Source organism: Etheostoma spectabile, chromosome 8 (genome assembly GCF_008692095.1).
Source record: "Etheostoma spectabile isolate EspeVRDwgs_2016 chromosome 8, UIUC_Espe_1.0, whole genome shotgun sequence".
Classification (NCBI taxonomy): Eukaryota; Metazoa; Chordata; class Actinopteri; order Perciformes; family Percidae; genus Etheostoma; species Etheostoma spectabile.
Genome location: NC_045740.1, coordinates 12,827,642 through 12,847,003, shown reverse-complemented (window position 1 = coordinate 12,847,003; position 19,362 = coordinate 12,827,642). Strand labels below are relative to the sequence as shown.

The window sequence follows — 19,362 nt, the reverse complement described above, 5'->3', positions numbered from 1 at the left end:
TTTCTTTTCTAAATTATAAGCTTGTTTCGGCTGAACGTGACCTGTTTTTGCCTTAGAAATGAAGCTAAGTGCCCAGAAATCCTCAAAGATGGTAATTAGTCAAATGGATGCTGCAGTGGCCAAAAAAAAAAACTAATTCATCAGAAAAGCTGTATAGCGAAAGCACTTCTTATAATGTGAAGTTCTAATGTGAGATAATGCACTCTGAAAACATTGCCAATCCATTTTGTGTTAATCATTGTTTTAGCACAGTATTTACAAGCTTACTGTTTGCAGCAGGGATCTTCATCAGGGGGTCCTCAGAGTCAGTGCAGTTGCAATGCAATGCAATTAAAAAGTCTTAACATTAATCTAAGTATCTAACATGAATCTTATTTTCTGAGTAAAAAAATCACATTCTCCTAATTATTTCATGTTATCAAGCACAGAAAACTATTTCAAACATCATCTGGACTTCGATATATTTTGAGGGTTGTTTGGGAGAGTGCCATTTAGCATCGATGTGTTTCCCAAAATGTATCAGACAGCCACATGATTAGTAGGAATAGCATTGTGGAATTGTTTACTTAGCATCCGTCATACCTACAGTTTAGCTAAGGTACAATTTAAAATATTCTTGTTCCTCTTCTTACCTGATATGTCACACTTAAATTTTCACCTTGCACGACCTTTACTGTATCCGTTTTTTCTCCTCTTTTTGTATCCTTGCCACCGTCATATTATCCATGTCTCCTGGGTTGTTTTCAAGGTGCATGGCTTTCTACTATTACTGTCTCTGTTTCATGGAATTTTTGCTCCTCTACCATACCACATTTTCTCCTTTGAGCCCGGAGCACTTTGAACTCTGGAATATTTCTCTCCTTCATCCTGTCAAGAGCTCGTCCCCATTCTGTCTCTTTTCTAGCTTCCCGGCTTTTTCTCTCCTGAAGTTTCCGCTCTAGTCATCTATTCATTTTCAGAAGTTACTGCCTCTTCTCTAACTTTATAACATGTGCTACAAGAATCAAGTATGCACTAGTTCTGCTATTGATTTGAGATGTCTAGGTAATAGCATGCTAAAATTGGGCATATGATGCCGTACTGTATGGTAGAATACCTAGTACGTTGCCCAAAAGTCATTAATCAGAGCAAAGTTGTTGTTCTCTCTCACTTCCACCAGAGCGTGATGCATTACTAATTATTTATATTATTTTATTTATTTTCTACTGCATCCTCGAAACTAATCTCATTTTTAGGAACATCTTGCTTCAACATTAAAATGCTTAACTGTTTTTAATAAAAGTATTCCTTCACTTATTTTGATACGAAAAAGCAACCAACGTTTTCTTGAGTCATTGATTAAGCACATAATACCATTAGTTTTTTAGCAGTATTGTACCAAATGCAATCGCATACTGTCTAGCAATAAACATATAAGTCAATGTGGAATCATACTAAAAGCAGACCAGATTTAATACATCACATTTTAAAGCATCTCACCTTTTGGTCTTGTGTGTCTTATTTTCTTTAAACCTGTCTCTTACAAACATTCTGTTGTGACCCTGCTGTTAATAGTATCCACTGTCAATGAGTAACTTATTTATTGACTTGGTGTTTTGGTAGTAGGTTTCAGTGTTAGTGTCCACTGTATTTGATGTTTATCTTAGGTATTGGCACATGGTTTTGAGTTGACCCATACACAGAAAATAGCTGAACCTCTCCTTTGGTACCTCAGCTTGCTTCGGTGGTGTGCAAGAGGATGTGACAGAAATAAAGTATGCAGAAAGAAGGTATTTATATAATGTGAATAAGTGCCTCACGTTACTTTAGAAGCAGACATTAAAAGGATCAGAATTTTTCCTCAATAACTTCTCTGATTGTTGTCAATAGCAAGGTTCCTTTCAGTTTTAAGGAAAGTTGTAAAGATTTGTTTTTTTCAAATCAGTGCTTATACAATTTTTGGAATTTGTTCAACCAAAGCAGTTGCTAAAATGGGCTATTTATTAGTTCATCCTTGTTTAAAATATTTCTCCATGACATTTAAGTTCCACTGGCTTGCACTACCCACTATTACTGACAAAATTTTATTATTGTTTGTCTCCATATGGAAGAAAATATATGTTGTGCAAATGTATTTTGCAGTCATTGAAAGCACTTTTTATGTTACATAGTCTTCTTAAAAAACTGAACTGACACAGGTCATTCCACAGACTTTTTGTTATTATTGGCAGATGAGGGGTTAATCCTACTTAGGATTTTTTTTTTTTACTTTGACTGGAAGCAGTTATATTGGCCAACAGTGGGCGTACTCTTCAGCACTACCAGACACACATTACCTTAGGAAGGTAAGCTCATTCAAAGAGGGAGAAATAGAGGAAGACCAGGAAAGAACAAATGCAGGAAAATACTTTTTGATTCTTCACAGCTAGCTAGCTGCTCTCCCTAGAATGTAAAGTCAACTTTGCCTCGTATTCAAGGTTTCCAGATGGGAAGCTGTGTGAGCCAGTACAGTGGGTAAGAACGGAAACCCTTTCCGTCGTTCTTTCCTGTAACTACCTGTGTGTCCAGGCCATGTGAAGTCATGTTGACTTAGTGGGGAGGAGAGTTTTTTTGAGATTATGGGATTTCTGTTTCTGGATCGGAGATTGTTCATTTGTTGCAACATAAGTCTAAGAAACTGTGACATGTACTGGGGCAGCTTCATACTGTTTGAACAAGTCAGGTCCTGACATTGATGCGTGTAGCAGCCATAAAGGTATTCATTATGTCATGGGCCTCTCAAGGTGTGTATTTGCACTGGATGTTTTGTTCATACAAGGTTGTGTGCTAGAGATTGTCTTTTTTGTGATTTAATGCTTGTTTGGTTAGTTTGGTAGCTGAATGTGATTAATAGTCTGCTTTTCAGTAGGATTAATATTAGTTATGCCCTCGTGTACAATACAGTACAGTATGTCCAGTTAGTTCAATCCAGAACCATGTTATGAACCCTATTCCTATAAACAGTACAGGACAGAATAAAAAAGGTCAGGAGGAAAAAAAAATGTTGTATTTGATTATACAGTATGTATATGCAGTTTTATTTGCAATTTTATTCATTTGTACGCCCCTTTTCAAGCCATCTTTTCACAGTTTACTTACTCTTTGTGTTTTGTTTGGCTGAGCCTTTTATATCAGCTGTCTACTGCTGGCAAGGGCTAAAGTAATGCATTGTGGCAACTCAGAGGCTTTTGATCGACCCTCTTTAAAAGAGACACAGAGGGCTTGTGGTCTACAAAGACAGATCATAAACATGTCAGATCTGGTGTTTTCCTCTGACACAGAGCCCCGGGGTAGAGACAGACACATGGGCAGCTGGTTGTTTTCCTAGAGTGTTCCCTTTGCTATCACGTCATGTCAAAATATTGCACTTGTGTTTCTTATAAAGAACACTGCTTTCATATGAAATCCTTAGCTCCAAAAATGCTAGTGTGATAGCGAGTGCACAACACGACTGTTTTCATATTAGCATTGTCATGACCTGGCTCAAAGGTATGAAAAAAGGTGGAGAACACACGTTTGGTCAATTAAATCCAATTAATTTAAATAAGGAGGAGGTAGAGAGACTCAATGACTGCTCAAACAATCCTATTTATAGACATGTGAGCAATCAGTTGATCCAGGTGTCAATCATCAGTCATCATCAGCCATTCCCAGCAACCAAAGGGTCTTAATAGGCCTAGGAGCCGTCAAACACCCCTCCTCAAGAGCGAGGTCACACCATATACTTGAAGGGAAAAAAAGAAAAAAAAACACTGTTAGATACAATAAATCACATTTTTATATCAAACATCTGACCGTATTTGGAGGGCTACAAGATAATGTTAACAATTTTTTTAATAACCTCAACTTCACCTCAAAAATGTGTATTCCAACTAGCCTATACTGGTGTTAGTATCTGTTTTAAAATGTTTACTTAGAAAATGATAGTCACCCTTCAAGTGAAAACTAAAAAGTATCTTGGTCCAAATGTATCTCCAGGTATACAGTCATGCATGTTCTGTTGACGATACATAACTTTTTTAGGAACAAGGAATGTGATTGTTTTACCATTTAGTGTTCTTTTAGATACATATTGCTGTGAATTAATTTTATTGAATGTTCTTTCTGCAACAAATACCTAAAAGGATTATTCAGTCAAATGTCTCTTTAATATTCATTTACTCATGTTGGGACTACAAGAAAGGTGGCACACACCAAGGCTTTGGAACATTTTATGAATAACTGGCCAGCTTGTTGGCGATTAAAGAATTTTCTTTGGTTTTTACTAGTGCAATAGACACTGTAAAGAAAAGTGTGCTACAGGCCACAAACATTCAGTTGGACAAAGTCCTCTCTTAAGCTGTTCTTTGTCTTGACAAGGACGTCTACCGAAGATCACATACATCATTAGTCATTAAGCAACATGTGTAGTCACAATTCCTGTCAAAGGAAATGACAAGTCTGATAGAGGCTAATGCAAACATTACTGCCATCCTGTCCCACCCATTACAACACCTGCGGCTATGAAACCAGCTCTGTGAACCGTCTGTGACCTTTTTTGTTTTACTTTGAGCAGTTCTTTACATTTTTTGTTGTTGTTATTATTCAGTAGGACAAAAAAAAAGATAAATAGGCAAATAAGATTAGAACTCAAAACAGCAGTGCCAGAAAAGTAAACAATATGCCACCAAAATAGAATCTGAAGATTTAGAGCCAGCCAATTGCTGAAGAGCTAGGTAGCAGGTATTTTGTGTATTACAATGGGGGTTAAAAGCCACAGTTCTTTAGAATACAGTTCAGAATGTCACCCAACCTGGGTGGTCACAACCTAGGTGGCCTGAGACTGGAATGTCTCACTCAGGTCACATTGAAAGGCCGCGGCAAAACTGTTATCAGATCAGTGTGCAGTACAAGGGTCGCTTTGGATATCTTATTTACTGTGATCAAACGGGCAGACTGATCCCAGATGGCTCTCGATGAAACTTAGCTGTTGAGGTTGATTCAGCATAGAGCAGCGAACCACAGATACCCAGGTGACTGTGAAAGAACATCTGGTTGTGACTTGATCTTGTAGTACACTCTAATTAAAAGGAATAGTTGTGTTTAACATAATGTTTCTTTTTCTGGCTCTTTTTGTTTGTGTGCAGGTACACCAATTTTTCTTTCTTTAAACCACAATTCTCCAAGGCCACGCTAAGCCCTGATAGTAGAAATAGTAAGAGGGGAGGGACATCAAGCAATGGTTTAATTAATTTCCTTGCTCACAAAAAATTTGCAAAATAAATTTTTTAAATACTTTTTTAAACTAGTTTATATGAATGTTTACTTGCTGCCATTTCCCTATCCTGCCTTTTCTGTCACATTGCTGCCTATATTGGCGTGTTGCCGCCACCTGTACATCAGTGAAATAGTGTGACACCGTTGACACACAGGCCTCATGGGCAATTGTGGTCATGTCGATTTCTTACAAAGACATAGACTCTTTGTGGCAGACCGCCTGTACAAGTTGCATCTCTGGCAGCAACAAGCTACACTTTACGACAAATCTTGTCATAGCATCCCCGGGGCTTTCACACTGGGATTGGAGTCACTCTGCAACACTGTCTCAACACTCTCAGTGATAACACACCATCAGTAACTGTAAGATATGACCCAGATTTCTAGTGCCCACAACTCATCTGGACCACTGTTAGTACATATACAACATATAAATTGTGTGGCAACCTGTTGTAAGAGGGAACATTGTTTATTCATCAACTATGAAGTCATCTAAAGAGCAGCATTACTACTGAGACAAACACAACCAGTCATAAATAGGACAGGCATCTTATTTCAGAATGCCACACTCCATAGTGCTCGCATCAATTTCTTTATGACGGTCTACATCAATGTTGCTGCACTTTAAATATGTAATTCAGCACTCAGCAGGAGATTACGACTTCTTTATTGTTTAGTCTACCTTATTAAGCTTCTGATTGCCTCGATACACTCCCACAGCTATGTTAAGTATTTAATGTTTTTCTTTTAAGACCGCTAATAATCACGTTCAAGTCTGCCACCTCTTCGTCACACCTGTCGGTTAATCTGCTGTGCAGATGAAATTCATCTCACATCTTTAAACACCTCAAATCATAGCCACCAACATATTACCACACACCATTGTGATCTGCTTTGCCTTTTTTTACACCTTCCCTCAGGCAACATATTTACTGTTGCATATAAAACACACAAGGCTTCAAAAGCCCCTCACTTACAGCTGTAAGGGTTAGAGTTAGTGTGTGTTTTGTTCGTATCCTGTGATGTTAGATACAGTTATCTGTCATAGACAAAATGGTCAATGACAGACTGAAGCCTTCTCCAATGGCAGCTTGTTTCTCACCAACAAACACTACTATCGAAGCAATATAGCTTGCCGTTATTATCCTGTTCTTTTCTGACTTTTTTGCAGATATTTTAATGCAGAATCAAACATCATCACCAACGATAATGAACAAACCTCAAAGCAGTGGGAATGATATCTCATAGATTACGAAAAACAAAGGGAGAAGGGAAACTATTCATCTCATCAAACTGTTAATGGAGCAAGTATTCCACATTTTCATAACTAAACGAGTGATGCCTCTCTCTGTCATCTGCAGCCAGGTACCAATCAGTGCCAGTAATGCCAGGGATCTGGAGCTGCCCCGTGCCGCCTTCCTGCCTGCCAAAGTGAATCTGGGGCTGGTGCTTGGGGAGGGAGAGGAGGGCCATGCCAACCAGGTTGCCACGGCAGCCTCAGCCAGCGAGTGCAGCGCCAGCCTCGGAGAGCCAGAGGAGGACGGGAATCACTCCCATCGCTCCCACTCACCTGCCTCCAGCCAATGCAGTGCTACATACAGCAACCTGGGTAAGAACGACACAGTTTCTCAGAAGTGTGTGTCTGTGTGTATTCCTGTTGTTGATGGCTTATGTAAAGCTTCAGGCATGTACTTAAAACAGTACTTCACTGTGCTGTGTAGGTAAGTGAGGATACAACAAAGTCAGCAAGCTTTTATTGTTAAAAAATGTGCATATTCCTTCTGTGTTGCACTGATTTCTTTCTAATCCACTCACAACAAAATGACAGCACACTACAGTATGACTTTCACTATTTTATGCGTTAACTGATTTTCACGTGGATTATATGTGGCACAGCTTTCAAAATATGTTTGTTTCCTTCCGCAAAATACACTGTTTGCTGTAATTTACAGTGAAAAAGGTTATCTTGCAGCTCAGGATATACTCATAAAAAAGGTGAAGAGAAACATTAGCAGAAAATCCAAATCAACTGCTGATTTTGCACCACAATGCCTCAGAGCAAAAAATGTAATTTAAAAAAAAAAAGAACCTATAAATGGCTGAAGTATATTGTGTTTGCGCAGAAAATGGTATATTTGTCAAGTTTGTATCTGTTTTTCGGTGTTGATTTGTATTTTATAAAACTGAACACAGATTCTGTTTTTTGAACAACAGAGACAGCATCACATGTCTTCATACAGAGGTTCTGTTTAGCATTGTTGCTAGGGTAACTAGAGTCAGTAGATGAATGTTGCCAAAATATGTTACCAACTCATTATTTGCAGTTCACTTCACTCCTAAATAGCTGACTTTACTTTTCTTCAGCATCAGCACACCTCCATGTGACAAGTTAATAATTTATTCCCTGCTAAAACAGCTGGAGCTCGGAATCTTGACACATCTTGTCACACACAGCCTGTTTCTTGGAATCTGGAATAACTTGAAATATTTTATTTCAGCTAGAGGTAGCAATCTGTGCCCTGAGGTTAGTTCTCTTTTTGTGGAGCTGTAATTTACAGTGAGACATTTGTTTTCATTGGACATGCAGAAGTGCACAGAGTGGGCCGCCTACTCACATACTGTACATGAACAGATTACCTTCCTGTTTTTATCTAAATCCTGGTCTTAGCATTCTTCTCTGTCTCATTGCCTTGGTCCTTTTGTCTGGTTGTGTTTCTGAAAACCATATTTGAAATTATTAATAAGTTTAAAATAGGGCTGCACTAATAACCACATTACAAGAATATGTATTGCACAACTGACCACAGCACTGCTAATAGTCTCATATCAGCTTTTATCCTCATATTATATCTGAGACTTATTACAATCTTTGTTCTCTAAATATTCCTAATTGTCTGATCTGACATGGCAATGTTCAAGTCCGCTTTGAAAAAAGGTATGAAAGTTGATTATCTGCTTGTCCTGTAGTTCACAAATCTAATCTTTTCTCGCGAATAAAAACAACTTCCAGTGGGAATGAAAAGACAAGTTGTCTGATCTGAGCTTTTAAGTGTAAATGAGCAAAGTGAGTGGAGTCATGAAAAAATTAGAAAATAGAAACAGACTTTGTTTCAATTGTATATTTCTGTTTTTGTTAACTTATTCTTAATATGTGTGACATCATTTGGATTGGTGTAGAAATAACCGAGAAAAAGTTTCATCCGCATAAGGATGAAAGGGTCAGGAGGCACAAGCACCTCTATAAATCCTTGTAGGTGTTCCCACTATCCCAGAAATTCATCCAGCATACTGCAGTCTCATTCTCAGTTCTACTGTTATCCTATATGACAAGCTGTTTCAAACCACCTTTGGGGTTTGAAGACCATTGTTTCACATGGTTAAAAAGGAATATTTGGGAGTGATACAGCAGTGTGCAGATATATCTTTAGTCTTTTTGAAAGCAAGAAATCCAAATGGCAAGAGAGACTCAATTTTTTTTCAGCAATGCCTAATTCCTTTAGAATTTTTTTTTTTTCTTCATTCCCAGCAGCTCACGACAATTTTAGATATCACCATAGAAACACAAAACATCAAATAACAAGTATGCCCAAAAATCCTCTCTGGTTTATAATACTACTGTACTGCAGACTTCAATATTACATTCCTCAAAAATGATGAAAAGGTTTTTCTATTACAGTGTCCACTTTTGTCTTCATAAAAGCTCTGTTTTAGGGTCAGCAGCTTATAAAAACTCAAGTTCCGGGTTATTTACCCGGTTAGTAGTGTATATCACCACACTGCAGCTTTACAGAATTATTCTGTTGGTTACTAGCAGACAAAATTGACCAGGGGTAAACCTTCATGCAATACGTCAATGAAGAGTTGTTTTCCCCTCCGGTGGGCGTGGCGTTCAGAGTACGACAGCTTTTGCAGAACTGAGGGGAAGAAGAGAGAGTTAGGTACAGCTGTCAAACATTCAGTAGCTATACACTTAAAACATGAAGCTCTGTGTGTGGGAAAGGATCTGGCTGTGATCAAGTGGTGTGTGAGAGGAAAAAGAAATTGAAACAAAAAGTGTTTGGGTGGAGAGTGTGGGTTTTGGGAGCAAATGCATTACTGAGGTGCTTCACTGTGTGTTTGCACATTTTCTTGTTTGGTTATGTGAGGTTTAAAATGTGTGGGTCTTGCTTTGTTGTTAAAGGATTCATCAGAGACAAAGTGTGTGTTTGTGTTTAGATGTCAACGTTGCACTAATTAGTGTTTTTCACAAGGGTATGTGTGTGTGGGTGAGTGTGTATTTGTGAAGCTCAGACTGCTCACTGGCATTGTAGGCATATTGGGAATGTGTTAAAAGCTCTCTGGATGACGCATGATGAGCTGCCTGCAGCCTAATTTTTACTCTTCTACGTGCTGCTAATGAGGAACGAGGCAGTATGTGTTTTTCTGCCTTCAAACATTGTACAGTAACAGCACGTCACTTTTGTTAGGGAGGGTGTGTGTGGCCTCCCAGATTAATATCATGCTGCTGAGTGTGATGAGTGTGTGTCGACTTTTTTCTTGTCTATTTTACTTGTCAGAACTGCAGAAATAGAACTGACTTGCCTTCGCTCTCTCTGCTGTCCACTTGCGGCTCTAGTTACACTATGTAGTGTTTGCACATTTTAGTAGAGAATTACATTCACTCAGTGTCTCTCGCTCTCTCACTGGCTACATATACAGTACATTTGTGTTTTAATCAGAGCATCAGGCAGTAGGAGGCAGAGCACTTGCTGCCTCACTCAGGGAGAAATCTCCAGTATTGGTGGGAGTGTTGAGCTTGCCTGTTGGCACCAGCAGCTCCGTACAGACTGCCGGGGATGGAGGCAGAGATAAGCGTTTCACTCTGCCTCCTCGCACAGCTGCTGCACCGCGTTTACCGTAAAACTTTAAGGCATTAGTGGAATTGAGGTAGGCTTGTTTTTTCTTGTTTTTCCTCCCTATCTGTCAGTATTTGTCTCTTTTATCCCCAGTCCCTCGTTTATCTCTCTGCTATCATGTGCCTCCTGCTCACCCTCTTGCCTCTTTGTATTTGTCTTTGTCACTTCCCTCACTTTTACCCACACCCACTTCACTGTTCTCACTTCATTCCTCCCTGTAGTTCCTCTTCATTCTACCCACCTCCAACAATAATTTGTATTTCACTCAGTGTAGGAAATCACTTTTCTTTCAATTTGAATGTTTAAGCTGTATAATGTCCAGCCTATGAAGACATGACTAAATAGTAAGTTTTAGTGTAGATTTAAACTATAAATATATACTGTACTTAAAGAAAAAGGAATCATGAATCCAATCCTGCCAGATAATGTTTGATACTATGCCTCTAAATTTGCATGTGTCGGCACTCAGATTTGGATTGAGGAAAAAGAAAGCAGTAAAAGAGATGATTCAGACACAATAGTCTCTGTGTTTGAGAGGATAAGAAAATTATCTTTAACTTTCCACTCTTTTAGTGCATTTTAAATTATAAGAAAAGAACTTTGTTCTTATGATTATCAGTTTCAATTACTGGGTAGCACTTTTCTTTGTCAAAAATTGTCAATACAGAATTGCCAGGCCCAGATAAGATAGCAAGTTGAATAACTAAATCTGATCCTATTCCTTCAAAGTACATTTGCATCTGTGTAGTTTATGTAGTCTGTGTAGTTAGACTTGTGTCACGGTAAACCTTTAATTTAACTTGTTTTGTTGTGCTAGCTTCTCTTACACTTGCAGGAAATCACAAACTAAATAAATTATACTTTCTCAAATAATAGAAATAATTGTATATGCTATTTTGTTAATTTGTTATTAATATAACATAGAATCCCCGCCTAGTTTTATTGGACAAAGAAAGAAATTTGAAGACGTCAACTTAGGCTCTGAAAACATTTTGATGGCCACATTATAATGTTTTTTGACATTCCATATCCTTTGATCAATTGAGCAAATAATTGGCAGATTACTGATAATTAGTTGCAGCCCTAATTTCCTTAGGTTGTTTCTTGTAAGGTGACATGTTCATGTGAGCCATATAGGGTTTGTAAGCCCTCTGTTCAGGTTGTTTTATCCTCACATTTATTTCTGTGTATTACAATTATTTAAAACAAAAAAAAGTATTCTTGATTTTGAAATGACAATCTCAGACTGAGTTAGGGTTATGTAATTCAGTTAAGTCACATTGCTGCAACAGAAGATCCGTACAACGTTGTTTTCTTGGATGGATTACTGCAGATTGGTGGAGGAACACATTAAATATACCAGTTCCAGGGAGGATTACCAAGACTGATTTACTTTATCCTAACAGCTCTTTCTTAAGGCTTCTTTTGCTTGCTTAAGATGATGGCAGCGTGACGAACACGTGAGGAGTCACTTGTGTCGTTGAACAAGAAATTGTGATCCGTAGCATTTGCACTGCGCAAAGAGAAACCGTTTGTTCAAGCAGATGCCTTTACTGTACGGACGGGAAATTTGGCTAAAGATGGAACTTTAAAAGACATCTTTTTAAAAACACTCCGCAGCCTCTCATTGTGATCCTCCAAGAAATTGGGGGTATTCCCTTGTGCGCAGTGTGACCTTGTAGTACGCCCACTCTGTTAAAATAATCAGGCTGTTTCATTCCCATCATGCAAGTGGTGCGGCTCCTTTGTTCTTTTCATCTTATGAGACACTTGTCTCTGACCCATCTGCCTCTGTGGTCCTCGACTCCAGAGAGCATCGTGGGAGTCCAATCAACCCCTTAACTCTCCAATTCCCTCTGACCACCATCCCAGGAAAATAAGGTCACTTGAAGGCAGTGATGAATGTGCTCTCCATGCTGCCTCTTTAAGCCTCACTGCAGAACAGAACTGTAAATTGATTCGGAAAGCTGAATGGTTGGAGGGACGACCAGCTGCCCTGCTCTCTGGCTTGAATTCTCCTCAGGGCCACCAGTTTCCTCGTGTGTCACAGCACAGAACCTCATGTCAATGAGAGGCATAGACATGGACGGCTAAAAACGGCAGATGGGAGGAGAAAGAAGCTCTGGGGAAGCTGGTGGCAAAAGACTGTGGAATGATTTCTGTTTCGGGTGTCATTTTTATCCTTTTCAGCTGTGAGGTATTCCGATTTGACTTTTGTGAAAGTCACATTGAGTAAAACATTGTGATACATTTATCAGGCCATTACAATTTACCGATTTTTTTTTTTTTTTAAACATTATTTTATAGTATTTACATTTTTTTTTTCTCACAACAGCCACACATTAAACTAGACAAGACAATAAAAGCAAAAAAAAACGCACACCCATAGGTGAAGGGCTGTCCGAGTGCAAGATCAAAGCATGCTCAGATTAAGGACGTAGCAAACACAAAAATCAGACATATTGGTCTCATCAAGCAATATCAAAAATGGTTTTCACACCTTCAAAACATATTTTTTGTGAATTCCTTTTGTTAATATGAATCTGTTCCATCTTAGCCATTGAAAGAATTTCATTGACCCACCTCATGAAACATGGGAATAGTGGAGACTTCATATTTAGTAATATAAATTTTTTAGCTGACAAAAAGGGCCTTTTAAAACCTGAAACATTTGCCTTTAAACATTTCAACAAATCAATGATTTGAGAAAATAAATCAACAAATCAAAATTTGAAAGTAAAATCCCAGTAAATCAAGCACTCAAGTTCAATTTTCTTCATCATTGTTCATGCAACACACATGTTGTTATCTTTCTTTTTCTCTAGGTCAATCCAGAGCCAACATGATCCCACTGAAACAGCCTCGAAACATCAAAGCATCCAATGATACCTTGGCCTCCATCGACCTGGACGGCCTTGCTGACCAGCCGGCTCCAAAGGCCACACCCCCACCACTACCTAAGAAGGCTGTACCTCGCTCCAGCACCGAACCAAACCTGGGATGCAAAGAGGCAGTCCAGGGCGGCCTCAGACCGCGGGCTGAGGCTAGACCTGGGGGCACCAACCTGAGTGTGGCTAACCCTATCTACGACTTGGACTCTACCTGGGAAACAGCTAGTCAGAGCTCCTCTCTCAGCTCTGAGCCTCATCGGGGCCATGACCACGAGAGCGGTGACTCCCTGGAGAGACCATCAGCTGCCACGGCTGCCAACAAAGGCCGACCGTCTAACAGCGTGTCCTCCCTGGTCCCTCAACCTGCATCTGCCGCACCCAGTGTCACCGCTGGCAGAGAGAGGCGGGTCTACCCGAGTACAGAGTCTCTGGCTGGAAGGGGTCGGACAACAGGTCGAGGTGCTGCCGCTGGAGGCTCCAACCCCCAGAGACCTGCTCTTTACAGGGGGTTAGACAGCTGGGATGAGGTGGTGGGGAGGATCCGGGGGCTCCACACGGACACGCTGCGGAAGCTGGCAGCAAAGTGCGAGGACCGTTTCATGGCTGGTCAGAAGGATCACTTGAGATTTGGCACTGACAGCTGGTCGCACTTCAGGCTGACCACTGGGAAACCCTGCTGTGAGGCGGGGGACGCTGTGTACTACACTGCCTCCTACGCCAAGGACCCACTGGTCAACTACGCCATCAAGGTAAGATGTCTGGTTCTGTTTATAGATCAGTTTGTCCTTCTGAATGACAACATTCGGATTGACCCATTCCATTTTCATGCACAGTACAACACAAGTATGATATAAATATAAAACATGCTTCCTCTCGCCTCAGGGCCCAGAGAGATGTAATTAAAGTCTATAAATTTACTGAAATGTAACTATTCAGTCTCATACTTGATTCTCCTGCCAAGTTTTATCTAATAAACACAGCATGATGCACCTTTGAATGTTTGTCTAGAAAATGTAAAACAAGAGGTTTAACATTTTCAATTCAGGTAAAATACATTTGAGGCAAACATGCTAGAATTTATCTTGATCCAGTTTCTCTAATGTGAGGATTTGATTTTTTTAACAGTGTAAAATGTTATGTTATTTCTTTTTACATTTTATTGACTAACCATTTTTCATTCATCAAGTAAATATTTAGCAGATTAATCAAAAAACAAAAATGATTGTTAGTTCCAGCCCTAGTGCGGATTCCAGGTGAAACCACTAGATGTAACTACAAGAGTTACAGACTGTTCTATGATTGTATTTCTTGAATTGGTATTGAAAGAACCTAATTTTGTTCTTCAGTGCAGTTTGTTAAATAATACAATTTAAAATCCTTTGTATTACACTGAAAAATACAGTAAGTTAAGCTAGTTCGTCTCACTTTCCAATCAAAGTATTCAAAGTGTTCACCCACGTTTTAGTCTGGCATAAAGCAATTAGTTTATACTGTATACTTTTACCAAATATTGCTACAAACAGCTTATTATCAGCATCTTAAAAGTTGGAATTAATTCTTCTTAATTCTCAAATTTTTTTTTGAGTGCTTGCATTGCTTTCTCCCTGCATCGGGATGGATTTGAAGATAAATTTGGAGTCTGGTGGTTGCTGTCCTTGCAGTAGATTTATGATACCATTGTATTTTGTTTTTGTGTTGAAGAATATCCTCCCACTGCCTTAGACAAGGCGGAGAAAGGTGGAAGGTGTTTGTGCTGGCACTTAATCTTTAAGCCTTTAGGGCTCGACCTTGTGTGTGTGTGTGTGTGTGTGTGTGTGTGTGTGTGTGTGTGTGTGTGTGTGTGTGTGTGTGTGTGTGTGTGTGTGTGTGTGTGTGTGTGTGTGTGTGTGTGTGTGTGTGTGTGTGTGTGTGTCAGAGAAGAGAGAGGTAGGCGTCAGAAGCTTACGGAAGAGTACTGAAGCTAAATAAAAAGCCGATATAAATGAAGGTTGTATTATTCACAGGGTATGAACTCTCTGCGCTCCACAGCACTTCAAAGCTTTGCCATCATACTAGCAGCAGGCTTTCATCCATAAATAACGCAACCAGGAGCAGCAGAACACAAACAGGCCCCAGCTTCCCAATTAAACTTTCCCCAACTCTCCATTTTAATGTGGCCCAGTTGTGTTCCTGCCGTCCTTAACCCCGTAAGTGTAGTTGATCCTCCTGCAAATGAGTTTTTACATGCTGTGATATTTTTAATGCAGTGCTAATTATTCATAATCCACCTTTAGCATGTCTGTGTGAATTCGTGACTCTCAGAGGAATTCAGTGAGTGAGTTGGTGCGCTTTGAAGTATCTCTGAAATGTCAGCATTAAAGAAAACCGATTGCCTGTTAACTCTGGAACTTTTTGTTCCAACCACAAATACAGCCTACAAAATTTGGCATCAAAATACTACACAAAAATGTCCTCAAAGAATGATCTGCAGGCAGCTGTAGTCCCAGCCAACATGTTTAAACAAATATCCAGTGAACATTCCTAAATAGTTGCACAGTGTGTTTGAAGGAAGAGTTCTTCATCCCTCATTACAATCTATTAAACTGTACATAAATTATGCCAAAGAGACCACCAAGGTGCAGGTCACCCTTGTAGTAGTAAAGTCAAATGACTAAGGTAGCAGCAATAAACGTTTTATTGCAACCTTATTACATAAAGAAAGGTTTTACTTCCGTTTTACACAGGTAGAGTTTTGTAAGATAAAATACAGAATGTGATAATTTAGTTTCCATTATGTGTAATTTTCCATACATTTTCCATTTCTTTATATTTTATTGTTAGATTATGTTTTGGGCATTTTTCGGCCTTTACTGACAGGATAGCTAAAGAAATGAAAGGGGACAGAGTGGTGGGAATGACATGTAGCAAAGGGCCGCAGATTGAGTAAACCTCTATATATGGGCGCCCGCTCTACCAACGGAGCTACCCAGGCACCCCATGTCCTTATTTTTTATCAAGCGTGACCTCATTGAAAGAGTGGGTCAATCAGTAATCATAGGGTTAGTAGTTCCCCCTCTTCTGTCCACATGTCGAAGTGTCCTTGAGCAAATATTATATAATAAATTATAAATATTTTATGTAAAAGTAAATATTTCTCCCAATGTGGCAATATGTAGAGAAAAAACTCAATTGAACAAAAGCTTTTAAATAAATTTAGACAAAATATATTGGACATTGTAAAAAAACGGAAAGAAAAAAAAAACTTCCTGAAAAACTGCTGTTTAGTATTGGAGAAATAAGCCAACATTTTACGAATGAACAATCATTCTACATAAAACTTAACTTCAGGCGCCTGACAAAGGACTGTTGCAGTAGTTTTTTAGTGCTGGCGGTGTGCGGGAATTCTTTTTCTTTTGCGTGATTAGTGCAATAAACAAGACTCAGTTTGAAAAAGAAACAAATAAAAATGCAATGCACCCTCAAGGAATACTGATAAAACTATTCAACGTATGCCATCCTTAACAATACATGAGATCAGAAATCATAACAAGATTTATTTCTTAATATAACACCCTCTGTCACATTATCAATTTTGGTTTGTCTTGTCACAGATTCTTTCTCTTAATCTTAAAAACTAATATTTGAGTTGCTGAAATGTTTGCTAATGTTGGTGGTAGGGTGCACTATTGAGAAAATGGTTTGATTTGATATTGATTTTTAATCTCAAGATTCGATTCAAAATTGATTTTTCGATTCCAAAACGATTCTCAATAATAATAAAAAAAAAACGATTCACACTATGTAAATGTGTTTACTTTTCCCATGTGATAGTATACACAACATTACAAATACAAAAGATGAATCGATTTTGGGAATTCTATGAATCGATTTTGAATCTATAGACCTTTAATCGCAATACGAATGTGAATTGATTTTATTGCACACCCCTAGTTGGTGGTGATGGCAAAGCTGGACATACTGTAGGTTAATGTGTCTGAGATAATTATGAATAAACACCATTATTAGTTAGATGAAAAAGTTAAACCATTGTTCAACATAATGTATCTCAGTGATACGTCTTGACTTTGTTCTTTTGCTGGTATTTGCGTGAATGTTGTGATGTCTGTAGAGATTCTGTCCTTGACTCTCCTTTTCTTCTCTGGGCTCTGATCAAAGTGTAGAAAGCTGCAGAGGCTGTCACTGTGGTTTAGGAGACAGAGACTCTAGCTGCTGCTAGTCCCTGACAGCCTGAAGTCTGCTTGCTGCTTCTCTTTGCTCTAAATATCTATATCTATATTCTTATATATACTGTGTGTATGTATATATATTCTTATACATACTGTATATATACAGTGTGTGTGTGTGTATATATATATATATATATATATATATATATATATATATATATATATATATATATATATATATATAAAAGAACCAAGAGAAACAGAGTGGGACTGAGAGTTTTTAAACAGAAAACATTTTTGATCATGGAGTTAAAAAAGTATTCCATGGCAGTCAAGAGGCCAATTTTCTGTTTATTTAATTTTATCAAAATGAATAATAGGCTTATATCAGTTTTTACAATTGTTTGGCTGAAAAAAATTAAATAGACAAATGTAGAAACGTCAGCTTTCATCGTTGAAAAGTTAAGGATAAGGCTATTTTTTCTTTTGGTCCATGAGAATAACAAAAACACCAATGTCTTAAGGGGGCAGCTAGCTCTCTTTTTTATCATTCTTTAAACAATTATTTCTATTTCTAGTAATTTCAGTTTTCATGGAAACAGCGAGTGCAACACTATGAATGTCTTCCAGGGGAGGCATTGATTTGGCTAGGGCTGCGACGGACCATTACTTCCATTGTCGATTAATCGGCCATTTTCTTTCTCAATTATTGATTGATGTTTGTTCCATAGAATGTCAATAAATGGTAAATGTCAACTCAAAGATATTCTGTTAACTGTCATAGAGGAGTAAAGAAACAAAAAATATTCACATTTAGGAAGCTGGAATCAGAGAATTTTTTATATTTATATTCAATTTTGTTAATATTAATTATCAACATAGTTGGCGAATAATTCAAAAGTTGACAACTAATCAGGTCACCTTTGCAGCTCTAGATATGGTGCCCCCCCCCCCTCATCTTTACAACAAGTCTAAAATATATAGTTGAAGAAAAAGAGTTTTTAATTTGAATAATTTTCTGAAGCAGCAGGGCAATGTTCTTTTTAGCAACCGTTGCTCAGAGAGGGGGCTGTTTTTTGCTGCAGATTACTGCACGTTTGGTGACAATTTTCCGACAGCTGGATGTTTATGTATATGGAACTAACTCAAATTAAAGCACCATGCCCACGTTCATAGTAATATAAGAAAATGAAACCCAGTGCAACAGAGCGGCTCATTAGTGGAAGTGTTTTAATAGTTAATGGACAAAAATGGAGCTCTTTGGCACAGAGGAATAAGATATATCAGACTTTGAATACACTGACAATATTTGTTAGTAGGGGATATTCATTGTCTTTTCATGGGATTTGTGTATAACAAAAAAACATACAGAATGTCCTTTATATCAAAATTCAAAATTTGGAAAATTGTTAATTCGTAAATAGCTTTATTATGGGAGGTTTGAGAGCTCAAACCTTACAGTGATGAAAACATTCTCTTTCTTATCTTTACTTCTTCAGATCTGTCGGAGCAAAGTGAAGGAGACCCAGCAGCAATTTTTCCACAGCCTTGCAGTGAGACAGAGCCTGGCTGTGCACTTCAACATCCAGCAAGACTGTGGACACTTCCTGGCTGATGTCCCCACCCGCCTGCTGCCCTGGGAAGAGGAGGAAGCTGAGGAGGAGAAAGATGATGATGATGAGGAAGATGTAAACAGACTGAAAGAGAAAGAAAAAGAGATTAAGACTGAAACCAAAGCGACAGACTCCAAGGCAACAGACTCCAAAGCTCCAAACAGTAAATTAGATCAAACCCCGACAGCAGGTCACATGAACACAGTTGGCCGCTTGAGGAGCCGAGTGGTGGTCATCACACGCGAGGTGCCCTTCCAGACAGTGGCTGACTTTGTCCGAGAAGGCGTGGCACGACATACCCATAACCCGGAGCTATACGAGCGTCAGGTCTGTCTCCTGCTGCTGCAGCTGTGCTCCGGCCTGGAGCACATGAAACCTTATCACGTGACCCACTGTGACCTGCGACTGGAAAACCTGCTGCTGGTCCTCTGCCAACCTGGCAACCCCTGGAACTTGGACGTTCTTGAGCCCAACAACAACAACAGCAGCAGTGCCGGCGGCTGTTCTGGTGCAACCTCTGCTG

General features: G+C 38.9%; 1 protein-coding gene across 1 annotated transcript in view; it reads left to right on the top strand.

Moving 5' to 3' along the window:
• Positions 1–19,362, top strand: part of peak1 (pseudopodium-enriched atypical kinase 1) — a 104,458-nt gene that overhangs the window by 82,909 nt on the left and 2,187 nt on the right. The window contains exons 5-7 of the mRNA XM_032523469.1: positions 6,636–6,883; positions 12,995–13,809; positions 18,726–19,320. Of these exons, the coding sequence (XP_032379360.1) occupies positions 6,636–6,883; positions 12,995–13,809; positions 18,726–19,320 (1,658 nt within the window). The remainder of the gene's footprint in view (positions 1–6,635; positions 6,884–12,994; positions 13,810–18,725; positions 19,321–19,362) is intronic.